General features: G+C 37.2%; 1 protein-coding gene across 3 annotated transcripts in view; it reads left to right on the top strand.

Moving 5' to 3' along the window:
- The window catches only part of COG3 (component of oligomeric golgi complex 3), a 69,487-nt gene that overhangs the window by 13,271 nt on the left and 30,624 nt on the right, over positions 1-25,592 (top strand). For all 3 annotated transcript variants that reach the window (XM_019039874.3, XM_055359618.2, XM_055359619.2), the window contains exons 3-14: positions 901-962; positions 2,032-2,197; positions 3,137-3,211; positions 4,286-4,378; positions 5,135-5,260; positions 6,592-6,672; positions 10,995-11,038; positions 11,496-11,622; positions 12,243-12,334; positions 13,432-13,571; positions 16,226-16,386; positions 23,290-23,395. In XM_019039874.3, the coding sequence (XP_018895419.2) occupies positions 901-962; positions 2,032-2,197; positions 3,137-3,211; positions 4,286-4,378; positions 5,135-5,260; positions 6,592-6,672; positions 10,995-11,038; positions 11,496-11,622; positions 12,243-12,334; positions 13,432-13,571; positions 16,226-16,386; positions 23,290-23,395 (1,273 nt within the window). The remainder of the gene's footprint in view (positions 1-900; positions 963-2,031; positions 2,198-3,136; positions 3,212-4,285; positions 4,379-5,134; positions 5,261-6,591; positions 6,673-10,994; positions 11,039-11,495; positions 11,623-12,242; positions 12,335-13,431; positions 13,572-16,225; positions 16,387-23,289; positions 23,396-25,592) is intronic.

Below are 25,592 nucleotides of genomic sequence, written 5' to 3'. Positions count from 1 at the left end.
CTATTGTATGTTTAATACTCTTCCTTAATTTGACTGTGAAAATGGCCAGTTTTTTGTTTGTTTTTTTCAATCCTTAAGACATCTGAAATGGCCTTTTTTTTTTTGAGACGGAGTCTTGCTCTGTCACCCAAACTGGAGTGCAGTGGCGTGATCTCAGCTCACTGCAAGCTCTGCCTCCCGGGTTCATGCCATTCTCCCACCTCAGCCTCTTGAGTAACTGGGACTACAGGCGCCCGGCTTATTTTTTGTATTTTTAGTAGAGACGGGGTTTCACCGTGTTAGCCAGGATGGTCTCTATCTCCTGACCTTGTGATCCGCCCGCTTCGGCCTCCGAAAGTGCTGAGATTACAGGCGTGAGCCACCGCGCCCAGCCTTTTTTTTTTTTTGAGACAGAATTTTGCTCTGTTGCCCAGGCTGGAGTGCAATGGTGCGATCTCGGCTCGCTGTGATCTTGGCTCACTGCAACCTCTGCCTCCCGGGTTCAAGCGATTCTCCTGCCTCAGCGCCCCAATTAGCTGGGATTACAGGCATGTGCCACTACGCCCGGCTAATTTTTGTATTTTTAGTAGAGACGGGGTTTTACCATGTTGGCCAGACTGGTGTCGAACTCCCAACCTCAGGTGATCCGCCCACCTCGGCCTCCCAAAGTGCTGGGATTACAGGTGTGAGCCACCACACCCGGTGAAATGGCCAATGTTTTAATATCCTTTGCTTTTCCTAGCATATGGGTATTGTGGATATAATTAAATTATTTTCTCCTGGCCTAAAACTGATTATGTCTGAGCCCTAAACAATAAAACTTGGATAACGTCTGTCCTTTTGACTTGCTGTTTAGCATGTAGCCACTTTTAATTTTGTCAGTTTTAGTTTTGTTCACAATATAATACTCTGTTTTTCCAGTTTTTCTCATGGTTTGCAAAGCTGCAAACTCAGATGGATCAAGATGAAGGAACTAAATATAGGTATGTGTGTCTCTTGCATTTGTTGAATATCTTAATTTTTAGATCACAGTCATCTGAAGCATTTCATAATCAGTGTCTTTAAATAAAATTGAGGTATTAAGAAAACTGTAACAGCCATATATTCTTTAAGAATAGCCAGTGAGAAGATTTGGGTCTTTAAAACTGTTATTTAGAAGTTGTGTGATTAAAAACAAAAAGAATTACATTATAATTAATAGGTTAGGAGGGATAGATGTTAGTTTTTAGATAGCTCCAGAAAGAACTAGGTTCAGGTAGGAGTTGTAGAGGAATTCTAGGAGGTGTTTGTTGCTTTTTAGATGGAGAAACATCCCTGAAAGACTTTCAGGATGGCCACTTAGGTTGGTTGTAACTATACTTCTGTCAGTGGATGTTGACAGCATGGGGGAAATGACAGTGTACAGTTTCTAGCTGATTTGGGGGCTGTGGGTTGAGTGTCCACATTCAGTGTATTGATTTGTTGATGGCTATTATTGCTAGGCAGTGTGGTAGACTCTTTAATGTATGATCCCATTTAATCTTCGTAACAGCTGTGTGAGGAAAGATATTACTATTCTTATTTTACAAATGAGCAACCTGAGGCCTGGAAATAATAAGTTACTTGCTTAATCTCATGCAGACTGGGCAGAGCTGGGGCTTGGACCCAGGTCTTCTAATTCTAAATCTAGAATTCTTTCCATGACATCACACCATCTTTCAAAGAGGGAAGTGATCTGAAGGATTGGCCTTACTTGGTGCCTTGGGATGGCTTTGGTGTCCCAGTCTTTAGAAGTTGAGCCAGTGATTCATTGCCTTATATGTGAAAAGCCAGATTATGGCTTCAAGGCTAATTCCTTTTGTTACTTATAGGATTAGTGATTTGCCTTCTTAAGTATTGAAACGGTTTATGACATAACTTTTGGTACATTTCTTAACATAATCAACTTATGTGCATAGGCAGCTTTCCTCCTGAAATTCGAACGTTTTGGGGAAAATGAGCCTTTGTTGTTTTTTTACTGTGCTTATTGGGGGAAAAGATTATTGCCAATCCCCTTTTGGTTCTGTTTTCTAGACAGATGAGGGATTACTTGTCTGGGTTTCAGGAGCAGTGTGATGCTATATTGAATGATGTAAACAGTGCTCTTCAGCATCTGGAGTCTTTGCAGAAACAGTATCTTTTTGTGTCCAATAAGACAGGAACCCTACATGAAGCCTGTGAACAGCTCCTAAAAGAACAGGTAATTTGGAGTAAGAGAGAGGATCAGTCATTATATTTAATATTTTAAAATAGATGAATGCAGTTTTATTTTAATTTTCTTAATTTCTCCAAGATGTTCAACTCTGCTGTGTTTGAGGCCCTGTGCTCAGCATGCAGATTGTTACACTGACAGCCTGCTTTTTAAGCGCATGTGAATAGCAAAGGCAAGCCTTCTTATGTTTTGAGCTGTTAGGTCTCAGTACAATTTCCAAATGTAGTGGCTATGTTGGTTTGCTCTGATCCCTCTTTATTACTGACACTTTTATTTTTTATTTTTATTTTTTTTGCTCTGTTGCCCAGGCTGGAGTGCAATGACGTGATCTCAGCTCATTGCAACCTCGGCCTCCTGGGCTCAAGCGATTCTCCTGCCTCAGCCTCCCAAGTAGCTGGGATTACAGGCGTGTGCCACCACACCTGGCTAATTTTTGTATTTTTAGTAGAGACAGAGTTTCACCATGTTGGCTAGGCTGGTCTCAAACTCCTTACCTCAAGTCATCTGCCCGCCTTGGCCTCCCAAAGTACTGGGATTACAGGTGTGAGCCACTGCACCCAGCTACTGACACTTTTCAAAGAAGCATAGTGATTGTACCAATGGTGAGATTTTGAAAAGATCAACTGATTGATTACTTTTGACTTAGAGCTAGAACACTTAAGTTAGTATGTCTCAGAATTTTCTCTGTATGTACTTTTGTGTATTTTAAAAATGCGATCATTTATTATTTTATGAAGAGATCATATAAAATTTACTGTAATATTATCGCCCCTTTTAGTTCATGATTGTAGAAATACTTGAGCTGAATTCTCATATCTGATATAAACCTCTGTGTCTAATGTAAATCTATTTAGTGTAACTTTGAGACTGGCATGTTGATTCTTATATTCTTATAATAATTGATTTTTCTCTTTTAAAAAATGCAAGTCGGAACTTGTTGATCTGGCTGAAAACGTTCAACAAAAGCTTTCCTATTTTAACGAATTGGAAACTATTAACACAGTAAGCATTGTTCTTTACTTCTTATGAAGTTAGTGATTTTTGTTTTATTTTTGCCTTTCTTCGTGTAATCTTTTAATCTATAAATTGGCTTGAGTGATATTTTAATTTAGCTTGCTTGCTGATAGATATTCCTATTTGTAGACAGTGGAGATACCATTACCAGTTCAGATTTTTAAATATTTGAGTTAAGATGTATTTCTTAAATTGTATTCTTGGTATTAAAATCTCTTTATTGGCTACCTCTTATAGTTTCTTATTTGTAAGCTTTGAAGAAGATCGTAAGAAGAAATATTCAGTTTTAGATTTTGCTGTGGTTCTGCTACCATGATAGTAGTCAAAACATTTTTAAAACTTATTCTCATGTTTAGTTTGAAGAAAAGTATAGTCCTCAAAATGTATAGTTGCATCCCAATAAAGTATAATAGTTCCAATAAAGACAAGTGTGTAAATTATATTTCTGTTTCTGACTCATAAATTAATCATAACTATGTATAAGTCATGTTATTAAAATCATTTAATCATAGGTATTTAGTTTATTAAAGACATAGAACTAAAACTTGTGGCTAGTTAACAATGGAATGCAATGGAAAGTAGTTCATTGCCAAGCTATTTGTATATCAGGATAAGAAATGATTGGCTGGTTGCATTTTACTTTCATAGTATGACTGCTAAATATAGTATGACTGCTAGTTAATCCTTTAATCTTCAGAAAAATCACCACTGCAAGTAGAAAAATTATGTATATTGTATACCAGAAAGTGAGAAATCTAGGTATTTCATGTATTATTTGAATATGACATTGTATAGTGGGGTAATATATACCATGTCCTAATTCATGAAGAGTCCAATTAAAGCTTATTAGGAATAAACTGAATTAAATCAGTATGCTTTTTCTATTTGTCCCTTCTTTATTGTACATGTGGGCTACATTCGAGGATATTTTGGTGACTTTTAAAATTTATTATAAAGACATGTTATGTCCTAAAGGCAAATATGCTGACTCTAATCCATAGTTTCCAACTTTTATCTGTATCATTTTTTATGAATTAAGATTGTTTTCTTTTTCTCTTAAAGAAATTGAATTCCCCTACGTTGTCAGTGAATAGTGACGGATTTATACCTATGCTGGCCAAGTTAGATGATTGTATAACATATATCTCATCTCATGTAAGTCAGAGTATTTTTGCATGTTTTAAAGAAATCCTTAGATTCCTATTCCTGTTCCTATCTTTTTGTGTTTTTCAACTTGTCTGTGTTTAGCAAACGTTCCTATTATATCACTTCTTGTGCTGTAAAGTGATTATTTCTGTCCAAGGGAAAAATATGTATTTGTAACATATTAAAGAAAAGTTGTAGTGAATTCTTAGTCGTTATTAGCAGTGGTGTAAAAAGTACTTTTAGCTCCTGCAACAGCCCCTGGAATGGAACGCATCCTGGCTGACTCAGGTTTATCCCATCTAACAGGATGAGCCGTTTTTAAATTGTTGGTGTCTTGACGTGCTCGGTATTTCTTTGGAAACAGAAAGTGTTACTTGGGTGGAAATAAAGGGACAAGCCCTTTGATTCAATCACCCTCTATTTCTGTTTCTTCAGGATTTATTGCTGTGTTTATTTCCCCTAAGTCATATTCTTTTCCTAATTGGGTCTTACATATTAGCCTTGAAGTCCGTGGGGTGCTGAAAATATCTTTTACTAACAACTGCAAATATGTATTGAGCTCCTACTTTGTGCCAGGCACAGGGGGTTTGACTGTGACTAAGACAGTCACAGTATTTATTCATCTTCATGGAGTTTATGATCTTTATGAAACCTGTTTTTGAACTTTATATATTGCTTTACATAGGGACACCTTGGTTTTCACTAAAAGCTTGCTTTTTATCTGTGTTCATTTCCACTTTGTAAATCTTTCTCTTTTCCTTACAGCCTAATTTTAAAGATTATCCCATATATTTGCTGAAGTTTAAACAGTGTCTTTCTAAAGCTTTGCACCTCATGAAGACATATACTGTGAACACACTACAGACCCTCACAAGTCAGTTATTGAAAAGGGTGAGTTAACTGATCTCAACAACAGGTTTTTGTTATTGTTGTTGTTTTGATTCATTCATCTTCCATAATCTTTGGCTGAGATTAGTACTTTGTAATTCCAAAAAATTTTAACCTTTTGTTAAGAATATGTACTACAGCTTTTTATTTATAGTAGGGAAAAATGACTATGTTATAAATATCCCTTGCAAATGTTATTTTCAAATAATGTTTAATAGTGTGAGAAATATTCAGTACTATATGATGAATAATCAGATACAAATTATTTGTCTCTTAAAACATTCCTTTTCTATCTTTTTCATGAAAATATTAGAAGGAAATATACCAAAATCATAAAAATGGCTGTGTCTGAGTGGTGGGTTAATGTGCTTTTGAAGCATATTCATATTCATATGCAAAATTATGCATCTCATAATGCATAATTTAAATTTTCTTCTTTACCCTTTTTTTGTATTTTTCAACTTTTCTGTATTTAGCAAACATTTTTATTGAGCACTGCCTAATGCTTGATATTATATTAGGAATTGTATAGAAACAAAGAGGAGCTAATAAGGTCCCTGCCCTCATGGAGCTTATATTCAAAAGAAATAACCAGTACAGAAAGAAGCAAATCAATTAGTTAATTATGGATTGTAGTTGATTCTAGGTGGAAAATTAACAGAGTGTAAGGTTAGAAAATAAGAGTAGAATAAGCTAAGATGGTCATTGAAAATATTCCTTTCCTAAGAAAATAAAATCATAAACGTTATGTTTTGGTTTTTAAGCTTGCTTTCTAAAGAACGTGGAGTGTCTTCTTGAACTTTGCATTCAAAGCTTGTGATGTTTGGCTTGCATTTTTACCGTTCACATTGTTCTTAGCTGACATACCAACTAACCTATATATTTTTTTATTTTTTGCAAAATTTTCGGTAAGTTTAGGAAACTAATAGCTCATAAAGACTGGTACCTATTATGTGCTAGTGCTTTGCTATTGAGCTGCACCAAACCTTTAGGAGTTTAATGGATGCACTGAGTCTTAGAGGGATGAAGTACTTGGGCCAGTGTCCTACATTCAGTGAGTGGCAGAATGTGAATCTCAATTCAGATCTGTTTACCACCAAAATTTAAATAATGTAAGGTTAATTTTAACTATAAAGGAGAGAGAGATGACGGTTCCATTTAATTATTTCTCATGTGTAGCCATAATAATATTTAATCTTCCTGAGATTTTTCTCCCTAAGCTTTGATTGGTATGCAGGCCAAGCAGTAGCCATAGGAAATGGTTGCTGTTGGGTTTTCTGAATTATTTGTTTGCTAATTATCTTCCTTCCTTATCCTCCTACATGTTTCTTTAGGATCCTTCATCTGTACCTAATGCAGACAATGCCTTCACATTATTTTATGTGAAATTTCGAGCTGCTGCCCCCAAAGTCAGAGTAAGTCTATTGACATAACTAGGACATTGCTATGAAATTTGTTCATCTGCCCTTTTGAAGTACTGTTGTATGTTAGGCTCTTTGTTTATACCGAGGAAGTGAACTTGAATGAAAGGTTGACATTGTCCTTCCACATTATAGCAGTGTATCTTAGTGTTGTGTCTAGGTTCTTTAAGTCCACAGAGCAGGAAGCATTTAGCTTTTCCTATGATGCTCAGGGATGGTTTCTAGATGAAGGTGATAGACGGGTTTTAAAAGCTTGGCTGGTGGTCTTGAAGGGACCAATAAGGTGTTTTGATAAAGAGAGAACAGCACATATAGGGAAGTTTGTAGGAGACATAAAAGACATACATTTTGGGAGAGATCTTTATACTTCAAAGACTCTCTCACGAGGGATGTTACATGTCGTGCTAATTTAGGAAAAGTAGAGAACCAATGAAGTGGTGTCTTAAACAGAGGAGTTATTTGGTCAGATTTGCCAAACAGACATGTAAACCAATGGAACAGAATAGAGAGCTCAGAAATAAATGCATGCATTTTCAGCCAACTGATTTTTGATAAAAGCACCAAGAACATTTTGTGGGGAAAGGATGATTGCTGGGAAAACTACATATTCATATGCAGAAAAATGAAACTAGACCTCTGTCTCTCACTGTATACAAAAATCAGAACAAAATGGATTACAGACTGAAGATCTGAAACTATAAAACTACTAGGAGAAAACATAGGGGAAATGTTTTAGGACATTGGTCTAGGCCAAGATTTTATGGCTAAAACTTCAAAAGCATAGGCAACAAAAACAAAAATAGACAAATGGGACTATAATAATCTTAAAAGCTTCTGCCCAACAAAGGAAAACAACTACCAGAGTGAAGAGACAACCTGTAGAATGATAGAAAACATTTACAACTATTCATCTGACAAGGGACTAATATTCAGAATATACAAGGAACTTAACAGAAGAAGGCCCCAAATAATCCCATTAAAAAGTAGGCAAAGAGACTGAGTAGACATTTCTCAAAAGGAGACTATACAGATGGCCAGCAGGTATATGAAAAAATGTTCAACATCACTAATCAGCAGGGAAATGTAAATCAAAACCACAGTGAGATGTTATCTCACCCCAGTTAGAATGGCTGTTATCAAGAAGACATAAAACAAATGCTGGTGAGGATGCAGAGAAAAGGAAATTCTTACACACTGTTGGTGGGAATGTAAATTAGTACAGCTGTTATGGAAAACAGTATGGAGATTTCTCAAAAAACTAAAAATAGAGCTGTCATACTATCCAGCAATACCTCTACTGGGTATTTATCCAAAGGCAAGGAAATCAGTATATCAAAGGGATACCTGTGTTGATTGCAGCACTATTCGCAATAGTAAAGATATGGAATCAACCTAAGTGTCAATCAGTGGATGAATGGATAAAGAAAATGTGGTATATATAAACAATAAGATACTATTCAGCTGTAACAAAAAAATGAAATCCTGTCATTTGCAGCAACATCAATGGAACTAGAGGTCATTAAGTTAGTAAAATAAGCCAGGTACAGAAAGACAAATATTGTATGTTTTCACTCATATGTGGGAACTAAAAAAGTTGGTCTTGTGGAGGTAGAGAGTAGAATGATAGATACCAGAGGCTGGGATGGGTTGGGTGGAGGGGAGATGGAGAGGTTGGTTAATGGGTATAAATGTACAGTTTAATAGTAGAAATAAGTTCTAGTGTTCAGTAGTGTAGTAGGATGACTGTAGTTAACAATTTATTGTATATTTCAAAATAGCTAAGAGGGAAGATTTGAAATTTTTCCAGCACAAAGAAATAATACATGTTTGAGGTGGTGGATACTCTAAACACTCTGATTTGATCATAACACATTGTATCCATGTATCAAAATATCACATGTACCCCATAAATATGTACAATTATGTATTAATAAAAAAGATTAAGGATGCAATATAAAAATGGATTATGGTGAAGAGAGATTTGAGACAGGGAGGCCTCATTACTAAGGAAGATTATGCAGTAATCCAGGTGAGATTAGGGGGTGAATTAATGCATTGGTAGGATATTTCATGAGGTTGGGTATGTGCCTTATTCATTCTACGTAGCAGGAGTCCATGATGTATTTATTTTGATTAACTGATAGCATGGAGGGGGCAAAGATCAATATATGTTATATTTTATAACATATCTGAGATACATTTAATTGAAGCTGGTGCATATATATTCTTTCTACTCATTGTGAAGTTTCTAGAAATAATCTACTTTTGCTGACTGACTTCACTTCCTTGCTTGTTTCTGTCTTGAAAGTCAGCCAATTGATGGCTGGGTGCATTGGCTCACACCTGCAATCCCAGTACATTGGGAGGTCAAGGAGGGCGGATCCCTTGAGTTTAGGAGTTTGAGACCAGCCTGGGCAACATGGCGAAACCCTGTCTGTACCAAAATTACAAAAATTAGCTGGACACGGTGGCGTGCACCTGTGGTCCGGCTGCTTGGGAGGCTGAGGTGGGAGGACTGCTTGAACCCAGGAAGTCAAGGATGCAGTGAGCCAAGATAGCACCACTGCACTCCAGCCTGGGTGACAAAGTGAGACTCTGTCTCAAAAAAAAAAAAAAAAAAAAAAGCCAGCCAGTTGAAATGAATTTTGTTTGACAAAGTGAGACCCAGCCTCAAAAAAAAAAAAAAAAAGCCAACCAGTTTAAAGGAATTTTTTTTTGAAATGGGAGAAACTTAGTTTTGTTTATAGAATATATATGTGGAATATGTGTACAACCTAGATGTCTAACAGATGTCTAACTGGATGTCAGTTTATGGCATGAGATTTAGATTGTGCCTGATTGATTGCTTTTGCTTATTAGCCAAATACTAATGATAAAAATTTGATTAGAAAAGAAAAGGTATAGATAAGAGGGCTCAGTGTGGTGGGTAATTATAAAATGATTATATAGTTATCAGTGGCTTTCCTACATACCATTAGTAACAAATTAATATATGTGATGGGGTCCCATTTATATCAGTGACAAAAAGCATAAAATACTTACCCTAGCAGTAACCTTAACAAATATAAGGATGAAGAAAATGACAAAACTAGACAGAAAATTATAAAAGACTGAATAAATGGTAAGCCCATCTTCTTCCTGGTTGGGGTGATTTAATTTTTAAAATGTCACTTTCTCCCAGAGTAATTTGTTGGTTAGAATGTACTCCTAGCAAAAATTCCAATGGATTTTTTTTTTTTGCATGATTCTAAACTTTATCTGGTAAATAGGCAAGACTAAAGAAGAAAATTTTGAAAAATACAGTGTCATTGATTCAAGCATTCACTGACAGATTGGAATGGAAAGTTGTGGTACTTAATATATTAAGAAACATCCCAAATAGGAAGGACTGGAGTTTTCTACACGGTATTGGGAAGATTTGCTAAATATTTGAAAAAATAGTAAGCTTTTTACTCTATAACATTACCAAAATAATATATTCTAAGTGAATATATTCACTTAGTGGAAACTATATGCAAGTTAAGGCTGGGTGACTTTTGTCTGTCATAAATTGGCAGATTAAGGTCAGTGCTTCTGAGGATTTATGACAGGCAGTACTGCTGATAGGAATGTAATTGGATTATTTTCTAAAAAACATTTTAGAAGAATAGACCAAAAGCCCATAAAAATACATACCTCTTTTGACCTGGTGTTTTGGGGTCCCCACCTGGGAGGTAGGTGTTATTACACCAGTTTTATACAGTAGGGAGTGGAATCTCAGAAGTGAACCAGCTCGCCTGGGCTCAAACAGCTACTAAGGAGCGGGTGTTGGAACCCTCTAGTTTCACTCAAGGCTCTTCACAAATGGGCTCTGATTCTTCAGAAACAACCTAGATATCAGTAGAAATGGGATATTATGTAGCCTTTTAGCATAATGTTTTAAATCATGCTTACAATGATTCATTGAGTGTTGACTAGGTACCAGGTACTATGCTAAGGCCTTCTATACATTTTTATCTAGTATTGAAAAGTATTTAATCATAGGAAAATGTTTATGAAATAATGTTAATTTTTAAAAAACAGATTATAAAGCAGAATATGTAGTATAATTACAGTTTTACTTAAAAAGAAAAATATAGGAACTGTGGATATAAAAAAACGGAAAGAAAATATACTGAAATGCTGTGATGAATTTTTGGTATAAGTGATTTTTATGATTTTTAACTTTCTTATATTTACAGTTTTTCTGAATATGTGATACAATTAATATTATAATCAGAAAGTAATGGATAATATAACAGAGATGGTTTTTTAATGCATTTTTTCTTACTTTGCAGAGTCTTATTGAACAAATAGAACTGCGGTCTGAAAAAATACCTGAGTGAGTACCTAGAAGTTAATCTGATTTCCACATGAACCTTTGTCTTGTAGTACTGTTTTTCCAAATCTGGTTTTATCTCTGATATTTTATGAGCAATTGCCTTCCAGCTTGTTCTTGTAACATACCGCTTATTCTGGGGAGCAAGGTCACGGACTTAGCCAGTTTACATGACAGCAGTTTTTCCCATACTAGGATTTCCTTCTTATTTGGGCAGATGTGGGGTCACTATTCTTGGAAAAGAAAGCTTTCTTTAAAAGATAAAGCTTATGGCGTCACAGTTCATTATGGTTTGCTTTTGTTTTGTGTCTTTATTTCTAGTATTAAATAGTTAATGTGGGCAAATGAGAGGTGACCGTTATAGCTTTAAAAGAGGTTTGGCAACCTACACTGGGATTTAAGATGAAATTTAGTTTACATATCTGAAATGAAAAGTTTAATCTCATTTGCTTTCTGCCAGATACCAACAACTGCTAAATGATATCCACCAGTGTTACCTTGATCAGCGGGAGCTCCTTTTGGGCCCTAGTATTGCTTGCACTGTTGCAGAGTTAACCAGCCAAAATAATAGAGATCACTGTGCCTTGGTAAGTTTCTACTTGTTTTGGTTTAATGTTAAATCTTCCTCTTGAGTTATGTTGATATCCTAGAAACTATACTTGGTTAAATAAGATTTGGTGCCCATAGTTAACTAAAAAAGCATGTTTTTCGTTATGACAAATCTAGTTTGGTAATTAGCCTTATTCACCTTTGCAAAATATTCTCATTTTTTACTTATTTTTTGAGATAAGAAGATTCACAAATAAATATTGTTCTTGAAAAATGAGATTTCAAAGTTTGTAGATTTATATTAACAATTTAGCTTTTGCTGCAGAAGTGCTTTTTTGTTTAGTGTAATTTTATTCATACTATAAATTTTTTTACTATAAAAAATGCATAAGCGCTCTTTTTTGAAATGCTTTTGAACTAGAAAAGTAATTTGTGTTTATTATGAGAAGTTTAGAAACTAAAGCATTAAGAAACTAAAAGTCACCTATAATCTCATTATGCAGTCATCTATCGAAAACCAACCATTTTCCGTTCTTCAGTAAGTTGTTTTAAGAGTATGTATGTGTTATCTCTGCACATAAAGTGTAGGCTTTATTTCATAAACATCAGAAATGTTGTGTGTCTTTAACTGTAGGTGGTGTGTGTTTGTTTACTGCAGGTTCGTAGTGGCTGTGCCTTCATGGTTCATGTCTGCCAGGATGAACACCAACTTTACAATGAATTTTTCACAAAACCAACATCAAAATTAGAGTAGGTGGACATGGAATCTAACTCTTGTTCATAAAATTTAACTTGCTAATGACCGTAATGAATCAGTATATTATAGGAGTATTCTGTCATTAACTGGAGAATGTTTGAACTTGTGTATGTCTGTGAACAGAATATTGTTGGGTGGGACAGATATTTTCTTAAAAGTTATTTTCTTAAATGTGCAACTTACATGCTTTTGTATTGTTTGTAATGTAATTATTTAGATATTATGGTGTGATAGGAAGAAATCTATACAGAATTCTGTAGCCTCGGGATCTAGATCCCTTTATCTCCACTAAGTACAATAATTCCTTCTAGTTAAAAAATTCTATGATTCTAACTAATGAAAGATTTAAAAATACAGATACTATTTAATAACCTTTTCTTTATTTTTCTCAAAATGTCTTTCAGATCCACTGTTAGTCACTTTTGGTTTCTTAATGTTCACTCTTTTGACTCTTACAAACATTCCAAGCTTATGACTCTTGTAATGAGGAAGAGAAAAGTATTTTATGGTTTTAGTTGAAGTGATCACTTTTGATGAAATTCTGTGTGTAGAAGAGTACCATTGACAGTATGAAGCATATAGACAACTTAAGTTTTTCTTTTTAAATGTTTAAAATTTCTCAAAATACTTGGCGTATGACCAAAGTACTTTGAATTTTGTTTATCTAAATCTATAAGTATTCAATAATTTTAAAGTTGTCTTTCCTGGGGGAAAAAGTTACCATTTGATTGATAGTGAAGTAGAATATAAAAGGTAATTAAGTCTTCTGAAATACTTTTTATTGTTTTTGAAAGGACATACAGAAAATTATTGCTGAAATAGATAAAAGTTGTAATAGGTTGACTTTTGTTTGGGGGCAGCTACTTTGAATTGACTGCTGTGGATTGCTTGATTCTGAGCTTTTAAAGCAAAAACTGTTTATAGAATTACTTTCAGCTTTTCCCTTATCATTCTATAATGTCCTCAGATACTATTTTCCAGTAGATACTTATTGTTCTTATCGACTGGAAGAAATCAATGAGGATTTCTAAACTATTAGAAAATCCTGAAAAAACTACTACTAATAGACATTTTTATTCTTTCATTTTAGTGAGCTTTTGGAGAAACTGTGTGTGTCATTGTATGATGTCTTCAGGCCATTGATCATTCATGTTATTCACTTAGAGACTCTGTCGGAACTTTGTGGGATTCTTAAAAATGAGGTGCTTGAAGATCATGTGCAGAACAATGGTAAATGAGTAGAAATGATCATTTGAAGTTATATCACTGGCTCAATGAATTTGAAAAAAAAAAGTGCTTCTTCCCTCACCCCACTAAATACATAAATTTAATATTTTTGAAGCTTGGCTTGATGCCTTACCCCTTCTTGAATGAAATTGCACCTTATTCTGTCACTAAAGACACAATCAGATAGGGAAAGAATCTTAAAATCTGGGTAAAATTAGCAATAAAATAATTGTAGTCAGTTTTCTTTCTGGCATCTGGAATCCAGATAGAACACATCATTACTTTTGGGTTAGGCATTTCTAGCACACTGTTACCAGAATACAAAATACATAAATAAATAATTGAATATATTATATACTTTTGATTAAAAAACAGGAATTGTTTTTGTGTATATTCATAATAATAGTTGATCTGTTTTGAAATTACAAATAAAGAAAAGCGGTTCTCTGGAATAGCTGTACTTTGTCCATCTGATACATTCTTCAGTATTTGATTTGATTGTCATAGAGAACATGATTTTCCTAATAGTACCTAGGTACCTTTAAAAAATACCCTTTAGGCCGGGCATGGTGGCTCATGCCTGTAATCCCAGCACTTTGGGAAGCCAAGGTGGGTGGATCACCTGAGGTCAGGAGTTCAAGAACAGCCTGGCCAACATGGTGAAACCCCGTCTCTACTAAAAATACAAAAATTAGCCAGGCCTGGTGGCAGGCGCCTATAATCTCAACTACTTGGGAGGCTTAGGCAGGAGAATTGCTGGAACCTGGGAGGGGGAGGTTGCAGTGAGCCGAGATTGCGCCATTACACTCCAGCCCAGGCAACAACAGCAAGACTCTGTCTTAAAAAAAAAAAAAAAAAACCTTTCTAGTAATTATTCTACTCACAGAATTTATTGTCCTCAGTTTGGCTTTCATTGAGACACTAATTTGTTACTCTTCCAAAGTTACTGAATTGCATTTAACTCATTCATTTTCTCACATTTTACTGCTTCTAAATTTTTTATTGCTTCTGATTTTAAAATTCATATGGTTTTTTTGTTTTGTTTTGGTTTTTGAGTTGGGGATCTCACTCTTGTCATCCAGGCTGGAGTGCAGTGGCACCATCTCGGCTCACTACAACCTCTGCCTCCCGGGGTCAAGTGATCTCCCACCTCAGTCTCTTGAGGAGCTGAGACTACAGGTGCATGCCACCATGGCCAACTATTTTCATATTTCTTTTGTAGAGAGGGGGTTTTGCCATTTTGCCCAGGCCGGTCTTGAGCTCCTGGACTCAAGCAGTCTGCCCTCCTTGGCCTCCCAAAGTGCTGGGATTACAGGTGTGGGCCACTGTACCTGGCCAAAATTAATGTGATTTTTTTTCTTTTCTTTTTTTTTTTTTTTTTGAGACGGAGTCTCGCTCTGTGCAGTGGCGCGATCTCGACTCACTGCAGCCTCTGCCTGCCGGGTTCAAGTGATTCTCCTGCCTCAGCCTCCCGAGTAGCTGGGACTACAGGTATGCACCACCATGCCGAACTAATTTTTGTATTTTTAGTAGAGATGGGGTTTCACCGTGTTGGCCAGGATGGTCTTGATCTCTTGACCTCATGATCCGCCCGCCTCGGCCTCCCAAAGTGCTGGGATTACAGGCATGAGCCACCATGCCTGGCCTCTTTTTTTTTTTTTTTTTTTTAAATAGAGATAGGGTCTCACTGTGTTGCCTAGGCTGGGCTCGAACTCCTGGACTCGAGTGATCATCCTATCTGCGCCTCCCAAAGTGCTGGGATTACAGGCATGAGCCACCATGCCTCGCCTAATGTGATTATGTGTTATCTTTAACCCCCTATCTTTTGGAAGACTGTTACAGGATTACTAGTGTGTCTTAACATTGATGGCATCTTATTTATTTATTTATTTATTATTTTTGAGACAGGGTCTTACTCTATTGCCCAGGCTGGAGTGCAGTGGCATGATCACAGCTCACTGCAGCCTCAACTTCCCAGGCTCAGGTGATTCCCAGCTCAGCCTCCCAAGTAGGTGAGATTACAGATGCACACCACCATGCCTGGCTAATTTTTTGTATTTTTATGGAGATGGAGTTTTGCCATGTTGCTCAGGTTGGCTGATCTTGAACTCCTGGGCTCCAGTGATCTGCCTGCCTCAGCCTCCCAAAATGCTGGGATTATAGGTGTGAGCCACTGCGCCTTGCTGATGGCATCTTAGAAATAAAGAAATACTAAGTAAACTCATACTTTATTTTACTTTTTACTTTTCTCTGTGAAAATGTTAACAAGTCATTTAATATCTGTGATACTCAATTTATTTGTAAAATGGAGATGATGATAGCCCAGTTAATAAGCTACCTTAGCAATTTCTTAGGCTTGGTCTGAAGCTATATGAAATAACTTTTAAAGAGCAAAGCACTCTTAAAATTCAGATTTTATTATTCATATTAATAATATAATTAAACAGAGTACTGCCCAGTTTTAAAGTTGAGGAAATTGAAAGACATTTATTAAACTTTTCCAAGCTCATTGAGTCATGCTGAAATCGAATACAATCACAGCCTCTGAAGCAAAAGTTGTTCATACTGTTTCTGAACAATTTAGTAACGTCTTTGCTTGTTTAAAAGAAAGTGTTTTTCTAAATCTAAAAGAATGGATGATTGCACTTTTTTATCAGCTGAGCAACTGGGGGCATTTGCAGCTGGAGTCAAGCAGATGTTAGAAGATGTACAGGAGCGGCTCGTCTACCGAACCCACATCTATATTCAGACGGACATCACGGGCTATAAACCAGCTCCTGGAGATCTGGCATATCCCGATAAGTTAGTCATGATGGAGGTAGGATCTCCTTACTTGATCTCCCGTCTGCCCCCACACAGCTTTTAGATGTTTTATTTATTATTTTTTAAAAAATTTATATATTAAAATAGAGACAGGGTTTCCCCTTGTTGCTCAGGCTGGTCTCGAACTCCTGAGCTCAAGTGATCCACCTGCCTCGGCCTCTCAAGTGCTGGGATTACAGGCGTGAGCCACTGTGCCTAGCCTAGATGTTTTTTACTAGTTAAAATGGGATTTTTCTTTTTAATTCTTCCTCAAAATGTAAAATCAAGATAAGTTTGCTATGAAAATTAAAGGAGATAAAATTTAAAAGAATTAAAAATATTTGTTAGGTTGTCTTTCCTTCAAGTTATGTTTTTTTGTTTTTTTTTGTTTTTTTGAGATGGAGTCTTGCTCTGTCGCCCAGGCTGGAGTACAGTGGTGTGATCTCGGCTCACTGCAACTTCTGCCTCACGGGTTTGCGCCATTCTCCTGCCTCAGCCTCCCGAGTAGCTGGGACTACAGGCGCCCGCCACCACACCCGGCTAATTTTTTATATTTTTAGTAGAGATGGGGTTTCACCGTGTTAGCCAGGATGGTCTCAATCCCCTGACCTCGTGATCCGCCCGCCTCGGCCTCCCAAGGTGCTGGGATTACTGGCGTGAACCACCGCACCCGGCCCCTTCAAATTATGTTTTATAAACATTCTATTCCATTCTCTTCCCATTGGCAGGAAATACACATTCTCAATTTTAAAATTGAGTTAGTGATCCCTGTGATTTCTCTTTAGAAATAGAAGAAGGTTGATAATGTAGAAGCCACCAGGTTGATGGTGATCATGTAACCGTGTGTCATGCTCTCTCATAAAAGCCCTGGAGGCTGTCTCCTCAAAATTATACCGTACAAGTGTCCAGTTTATGGTTTGAAGACTTGGGTTTATCTTCCTGATCTTTTAGTTCCATATATGTCTTCATTTTCTTTGAGTTCTGGACAGAGTTTAAATAATGCCTAAGATATTAGTACTGAAACAGAATTAGAACTTCTTAAATGGAAATTTTCAAATATAAGCAAAAGTAGAAACTGTAATATGATGAACTCTTAGGTACCATTACCTCAGCTTTAACGTGGCTAGACTTTTTGTACTCCCTTTCACCCCCATTAATTATTTTAAAGCAAATTCCAAACATGATTTCAATTAGTAAATACTTCAGGCCGGGAATGGTGGCTCATGCCTGTAATCACAGCACTTTGAGAGGCTGAGGCGGGAGGATCACTTAATCTCAGGAGTTCAAGACCAGCCTGGGCAACATGGCAAGAAACTCCATCTCTACTAAAAATACAAAAATTAACCAGGTGTGGTGGTGTGCTCCTGTGATCCCAGCTACTCAGGAGGTTGAGATGGGAAGATTACTTGAGCCCGGGAGGTGGAGGTTTCAGGGAGCCGAGATCAGGCCATTGCGCTCCAGCCTGGGCAGCAGAGTCAGACCCTGTCTCAACAACAACAACAACAACAACAACAACAACAACAACAACAACAACAAAGTGTGACCACTCAAGGCTAAGCAGGATGGAATATAACTTTACACTCCTGAAAGTTAATAGATTCTGGGTTACTCCTTCTAAGTAGCAGAAACCAATGAGTAAAGATATCGAGTCAAGAGGTTAAATAAGCAAAACAACAATAACAGAATTAAAAAAAACTTTCAGTAGGTAACTCTAAAAAGTTAAGGGCATTTTTATTTTTAACACAACCATAATATAATTATCACACCTAAAAACAGTGTAGTTCCTTAATATCATCAGGTATCTAGAACTTATTTTTCAGATTCACCAGTTGTTAATATTTCATCCCATTTACTTTATCTCTTTGTGTGTGTGTGTGGCTGAGCCATTTGAAAGTTGCAGACATCATGACTCCTCATTCCTAAGTACTTCAGTTCTTATTCTCATAAGAATAAAGACAATTGTTCATATAACCACAGTATCATTTTTGTATTTAAGGAAATTAACATTAATTCAATAATATTATTTATATATAGTCCATATTGAAATTTCCCCATTTGTCCTTCAGATGTCTTTTTTTTTTTTTTTTTTTTTTGAGACGTAGTTTCACTCTTTTCACCCAGGCTGGAGTGCAGTGGCGCCATCTTTGCTCACTGCAACTTCTGCCTCCCGGGTTCAAGCAATTTCAAGAAATTGTATGTGAAACAATTTCTTGATGTGAAGTAGGGGTCCAGTTTCATTCTTCTGCATGTGGCTATCCAGTTGTTCCAGCATCATTTATTGAAAAGGCTATTATTTGTCTATTGGATGGTCTTGGCACCCTTGTTGAAAATCAGTTGACCATAGATTAATGGTTTTTTGTTTTTGTTTTGTTTTGTTTTTGGACTCTCAAGTTTATTCCATTCATCTTTATGTCTTATCCTGTGCTAGCACCAGACTGTCTGGATTACAGTTGTTTTGTAATAAATTTTGTACTTGGGAAGCAGTTTTGCTATTTTGTTCTTTTTTTTTTTTTCAAATTGTTTTGGCTATTTTGGGCTCCTTGCAGTGCCATATGATTCTAGTAATTTGAATCTTCTTTCTTTTTTTCTTGGTCAATCTAGAGTCCTTTGTTTTCTTGCACAAGATGATACAGGTGTTCACCTTTTCCTTGCACCAGGAATGTTTCACATTCCTTGCTCCAGACCTATGGTCAACTCTTTCTCCAGGAACCCTTGGTTCCTTAAGGGGAAAGAGGGTGGTATTTAGAAACCAAGATCTGAGTATTAGGTGTGCTCATTTCTAGTGGTGGATTACTTCTAGCCCTCTTTAAAGAGCTAGAAAATATACATTTTAAAATATCATGAGTTCATACTGAAATCTCCAGTTCAGATCCAGTTCCACAGGGTTCTTCCTTTTCCCATATCTCGTATTCATGTTTCCAGTCTCACAGAAGAAACCCTGGCTCCTAGCACCTCTAATGTATTTACTCATTTGCTTCAAGTTACAACATATGCAAAATAGTTTCAGAATTATAACACTAATGCCATGATTAATAGCAAACTTAATTCAAGATTTTTATACTACTTTTGTTCTTAGAATATATCCTACTAAGATATACAATGAGATTGCTGTCAGACATTTGATTCTAAATATAGATCTGCAGATCTCTTTAGAGATTTTTGCCCATGTAAGTTTGCCATTTGCATGGCATAGGGGGAAATGTAAGAGTGAGATAGACCTGGGTTCAAATCCCAGCCCAGTTAGTAGCTCTTTCTTATTTTTTATTAGTATGTTTAATTATTTGTAAAACAGGCATAATACTGACCCTGGAGGATTGTTGTAAGAGTAAAGATAATGACCCAGAAAGCACTTAATGCTGGTAGTCATATGAGAGACAGTGGTTGTTGTAATTTATTTAACCCTTGAAATATTTAAAAACAGAACATTTGACTTTTTAAAAATAGTCTTGGCCAGGCATGGTGGCTTGCGCCTGTAATACTAGCACTGTTGGAGGCCAAGGTGGGCGAATCACTTGAGCCCAGTAGTTCAAGACCAGCCTGTGCAACACAGTGAAACCCCATCTCTACAAAAAATACAAAAATGAGGCAGGCATCGTGGCGGCTGTAGTCCTAGCTACTCAGGAGGCAGAGGTGGGAGGATCACCTGAGCCCGGGAGATGGAGGCTGGGGTGAGCTGTCATTGTGCTACTGTACTCCGGCCTGGGTCACAGAGCGAGACATTGCCTTAAAAAAAAAAAATATATATATATATGTGTGTGTGTATATATGTGTGTGTGTGTGTGTATATATATATATAAAAGAGGCGTGATTATTTTATTTGAAAAATTCCAAAGGCAGTTTTGCTGCTGGTGAATTTAAAAAATGTCCCTTGAAATAATTTTGCTAAGTCATCATGTTTCTAACATGTTTTAAAAAAAATCATCTTGAGAAATCTGTAAGCTATTAAATTTTAAAAAAATGTAATCTAATTTTTGCCAGGTCTAAACACTAATCTTGCTTAATTAATTTATATAAGGAGTGCTGTAGACCTAAATATCTGTGGAAAATAGATTAAAGATAATTTCTTCCTAAGTGTATCCTGTATTCATCAGCATATCTTTTGTCACGAAGTGCCGATCTGTGTTGTTAAATTGTCAGATATGGCTCAGATACTATCCTGTTTCTATTTAGACTGCTTTTCTTGGATGTCAAATGTCCTAATTTCTTTTATTTTTATTTTTAAAATAGACTTTGTATTGTAAGATAGTTTGAGATTTACAGAAAAATTGAGAAGGTGGTACAGAGTTTTTATATACCCTGCACCCAGTTGCTCCTATTACCAAGATCTTCTGTTGGTATGATACATTTGCCACAATTAATGAACCAGTAGTGAGTCACTGGCATTTATTTACTAAGGTCCATAGTTTATTCAGATTTTCTTAGTGTTTTTCATGTCTTTTTCTATTCCAGGATCCCATTTACAACACCACATTGCACTTAGTTTTTATGTCTTTTTAGGCTCCTTTTGTCTGTGACAGTTTTTCAGACTTTTCTTGTTTTCGATGACTTAGCAGTGTTGAGGACTGGTTTATAGTGTTGTCATGAGTATTTCAAGCTTTTTATATGATGCCCCTTTGTTGGAATTCGTCTGATGTTATCCTTATGATTAGACTAGTGTTTTGGGTTTTGGGGAGGAAAACCACAGTGGTGTAAAATGCCATTGTTATTACATCATATTAAGGGTACAGCCTTTCAACATGAATGTTCACTGTTGATATTGAACTTGACCATCTGGCTGAAGTAGTGTTGTCAGGTTTCACCACCGTGCAGTTACTCCTCTTCCCCACTTTCCACACTGTACTCTTTGGAAGGAAGTCCCATGTGTAACCCATGCTCAAGGAGTGGGTTGTGCTCTACCTTTTTTGAGGGCAAAGTATCTATATAAATACTTGGAACTTCTCTGTAAGGGAGATTGGTCTCTTTTTCCAATTTGTTGATTCAATCACTTACTGATGTCAGTGTGGACTTGGTCTCTTTTTCCAATTTGTTGATTCAATCACTTACTGATGTCAGTGTGGACTTAACGGATATTTATTCATACTTTGGGTTATAGTTCACTGGTACTTTATTTTGCTGCTCCAGCTTTCACCACTGGGAGCTCTTTCAGTTGGCTCCTATGTCCTTTTGACATACTCATTTATGTAGATTTTTTATTTTGAGAACTTCCTTATTTCCTGGCACTATAAGAACTTCAGGTGCATCAGTATATTTCTTGCCTCTCTCCTAGAATCGACCATTTCTTCAAGGAGTGCTGGTTCCTTTATTGAAGGATTGTATTAGAAAGAGATCTGGGCATTAGGTGTGCTCGTTGCTACAGGGGTATTGTTGCTTTTAAGCTCTCTCAGGTGCTGGCATAGAAATACGTGTGTGTACTAGATCATTCCTGTTGCTCCAAATCCTCACCAGCATTTTGACTTAACCTAATTTATTTCAATGCCTAGGTGGATAGATATGTAATAATAGGTATGTTCATTTTAAAGTTAACAGGCTGGAAATATGTTCTTACCTGTTTTGAGGATGTTCTCCTAAACTTACATCTCTTCCTCTGACTTCTATTTAAACTTATTGCATTTTGGCTAGTTATATTAATTATTTATATGTTGTTACTTTTTAAATAATATACAGAATCAACCTTGCAGGGATCAGATCCCCTTGTAGGGCAGGCAGTGGGGGCTGTTTCTTTTCTGGGGTCCATAGCTGGAATTATCTTTATGTGTCTTGGTATTGCGGATAACAACAGGGAGCAGATGGGTGGTCCATTTGCAGGAGCTGCCTTGACTTTGAGTGCCACAAAGCAGGTATGATGAAGACTGGATCTGTTTCCCAGCCTGATCTAGTGAATGGTGCTCCCTCCTTTTCCTCCCGTCCTGGCCTTCAGTAGGAGTATCAGTTTTTGTATTATAGATAAGAATGCCTGTTTTAATTGCTGTGTCTGATAGGATGTTAGGTGATAAAGTTTTCTATATGCTCCCCTCCCAGTGTAATTTAGTGGTATATTTGGTATGTTTATTCAGTCATTACATGGCCTGTATCCTGGATGCTCCCTTGTGTAATAGACCTTTTGGCTTAAGGGTAACCACTTGCAGTAAATATGCTTACTGTGTTTTTCTTTTGGTGAGGGACTGGGGTATAAGAGTGGTCTGGCTGTGACATCTGCATGCCGTTTAGGAATTAGCTGTACTTTCCAATTTCTGCACGTGGAATGAGTGGACTGGCCTATGTGGTAGGGAGTCTGTTTCCTAATCAATTCTCTGGCTATTAATTTTTTTTTTTAATTTCAATAGTTTTTTGGGTACAGGTGATTTTTGGTTACATGGATAAGTTGTTTAGTGGTGATTTCTGAGACTTTAGTGCACCTGTCACTCAAACAGTGTACACTGTACCCAATATGGAGTCTTTTATGCCTTACCTGCCCCCGAGTCTTTGCCCCGGAATTCCCAAAGTCCATTGTCTCATTTTTATGACTGGCCATTCTTTTTGACAGTAACTAAATGACTGTTAGGTCTTCATTTCTGTGTATTTCCACCTTTATAATTAATGTAAATTAGTGGGATTTTCATTACTAATTTAGTAGTTGGTGTCTCCTTTGTATACTGCATGATATTCTTTAGGCAGTGAGTCCATGCTAATTTTTAAAAAATATCTGTTTCAAAAATAGCATACTGTAGCTATTATCACATAAAGAAAAAGCCTATTATTTGGATTGGCCAGTTACTTGAACAAAAACATTTCTGATATTCAGAATGTATCCAGTCTTAAATCTGAATAGTTTCCAAATGTCAAGTTGAAAATATATATATATATACTTTGTATAAAGAACATGTTCGTGTTGCCAAACACTGCTGAAAACGGTAACATTCCTTCTGATTTCTTTATACAGCAAATTGCACAGAGTTTGAAAGATGAACAGAAGAAGGTACCTTCAGAAGCTTCATTTTCAGATGTTCACTTAGAAGAAGGAGAGTCTAACAGTCTGACAAAATCTGGTATGTTATGATGTCTTAACTACCAGCATTTATTCATTTGGGTTAACAAACCTTTACTGAGGACTTGTCCTGTCCCAGACATGAAAAACAACTTGTGCCTTTGAGGAGCCCACACTTTATGGGGGGAGATTGCCAAGCCACAGACAGAATTCAGTGGTGAGTGAGATGCTAATGGTTTGCACAGGGTGCCCTTGGACCATGGATGAGGGGCATGGAAATTGCGAAGGGAGATGAGCTCTGAGTGTGGGAAGGTGGGCTCAGTGTGGGGTGTGGTGTCTGAGAGCTATAATGTGTTTATGAAGAGTATGAGAGAGCCAGGTGAAGTAAGTTTGTTTAAGATAGATAGAATAGAATGTAGAAAGGCATGCAGGAATGGAAAACCATGGCTATTTTGCATAATTCAAGTGGTTTGGTATGTTTGGGCCCAGGTTGTATGTGGGGAAGGAGCAGGTAAAATAGGCCAGATAGGGATAGATGTCATGTGATAGTCTCATGGCCTTTGGACTTCTACCTGGCATAGTGTATCATGGTGACTGGACCATCAGATTTGCATTTTGTAAGCATACTGAGTATCTGGGACTGGAGTAAAATACTATTGACACAGTTGTATGGGATGGCTTGGACTAGGGTACATGTTATACAAGGAGCAAAATTGTCCCAAGAATCACCCTGGATACTCATTAGGGACCTAGACAGCAAGCTAGATGGGAAGTAAGCCATCCCTTCCCCACCCAGCTATAAGAGTGGCCCTAAAGCGTAGCTCCCCATGGGACAACTGGGAAGGTGGGTACTGTAACTCCATGGGCTTTAAAGAGCCCCAGCTACCTCAGGATCCCCAGGTGAAGGGCATCATCAGGTGTTCTGAGTCTACTCTATAAACAGTTGCTACACTAAATCCAGACTGTCAAGAAGCTGGATATTGCCCATCTGACAAAGTCATTTTATCATGCTCGCCCTGTAGGAGGGAGGACCCACAGAGGGCTGAAATTTCCTCCTCTGCAATAGAACCCATACCATGTCCTAGTATACCTCTTGGTCCTAGTATACCTCTTTATGAGCATGGGAGAGACGAGAGTACATTTCTGTCTTGCCAACCCCGGACTTGTGCGTTTTCTCTTTCCCCACTAAAGCCTACTTTTTAACCCATTACTGGCATTACAATGAGGCAGTGATGGGTTATTGGCAGAACTGTAGAGACTGATCAGGAAGTTGTTATATTTTTCCATTTGAAAGATAAAGGTGGTTTGAACCAGGATGGTGTTGGGGGGATGGAGAGAAATACAGAGATGAGGGATATGGTTAGAAGTTTGAATCAGTAGAATTTGATGGCACCTCAGATGTGAGGGTTGAATAAGGTCCATGTGGAACAACTGAGAGGGTCTGTATTATATGGTTCTAGAAGCTGTACTGTCCAATATGGTAGCCACTGCCATTGAGCGTGTGAAATGTGGCTAGTCTGAATGTGCTGTAATTGTGGCTAGTCTGAATGTGCCATAATTGTGTAAGATTCACACCAGATTTCCAAGACTTAGTATGATATAAGGAATGGAAAACAGGCTGGGTGCAGTGGGTCACGCCTGTAATCCTAGCACTTTGGGAGGCTGAGGCGGGCGGATCACCTGAGGTCAGGAGTTCGAGACCAGCCTGGCCAACATGGTGAAACCCCGTCTCTACTAAAAATACAGAAGTTAGCCAAGCGTGGCTGCATGCGCCTGTAATCCCAGCTATTCGGGAAGCTGAGGCAGGAGAATCTCTTGAACCCAGGAGGTGGAGGTTGCCATGAGCCGAGATTGTGCCACTGTACTCCAGCCTGGGTGACAGAGTGAGACTCCATCTCAGAAGAATAAAAAAAAAAAAAAGGAAAATATCTTATTAGTAATTTTTATATTGATTACATGTTAAAATGATATTTTGGACATATTGGATTGAATAAAATATACTAAAATTAATCCTGCTTCCTTTTTTTTTTTTTTTTTTTTTTTTTTTGAGAGACAGAGTCTCACTCTGTTGCCCAGGCTGGAGTGCAGTGGTGCAGTCTCGGCTCACTGCAACCTCCGCCTCCCGGGTTCAAGCAATTCTCCTGCCTCAGCCTCCTGAGTAGCTGGGACTACAGGTGCGCACCAGCACGCCCAGATAATTTTTGTATTTTTTAGTAGAGATGGGGTTTCACTATATGTTGGCCAGGCTGGTCTCGAAC

The sequence above is a fragment of the Gorilla gorilla genome, chromosome 14, assembly GCF_029281585.2.
Source record: "Gorilla gorilla gorilla isolate KB3781 chromosome 14, NHGRI_mGorGor1-v2.1_pri, whole genome shotgun sequence".
NCBI classification, from domain to species: domain Eukaryota; kingdom Metazoa; phylum Chordata; class Mammalia; order Primates; family Hominidae; genus Gorilla; species Gorilla gorilla.
The sequence above is the reverse complement of the archived record's forward strand: the minus strand, read 5'-3'. Positions and strand labels throughout refer to the sequence as shown.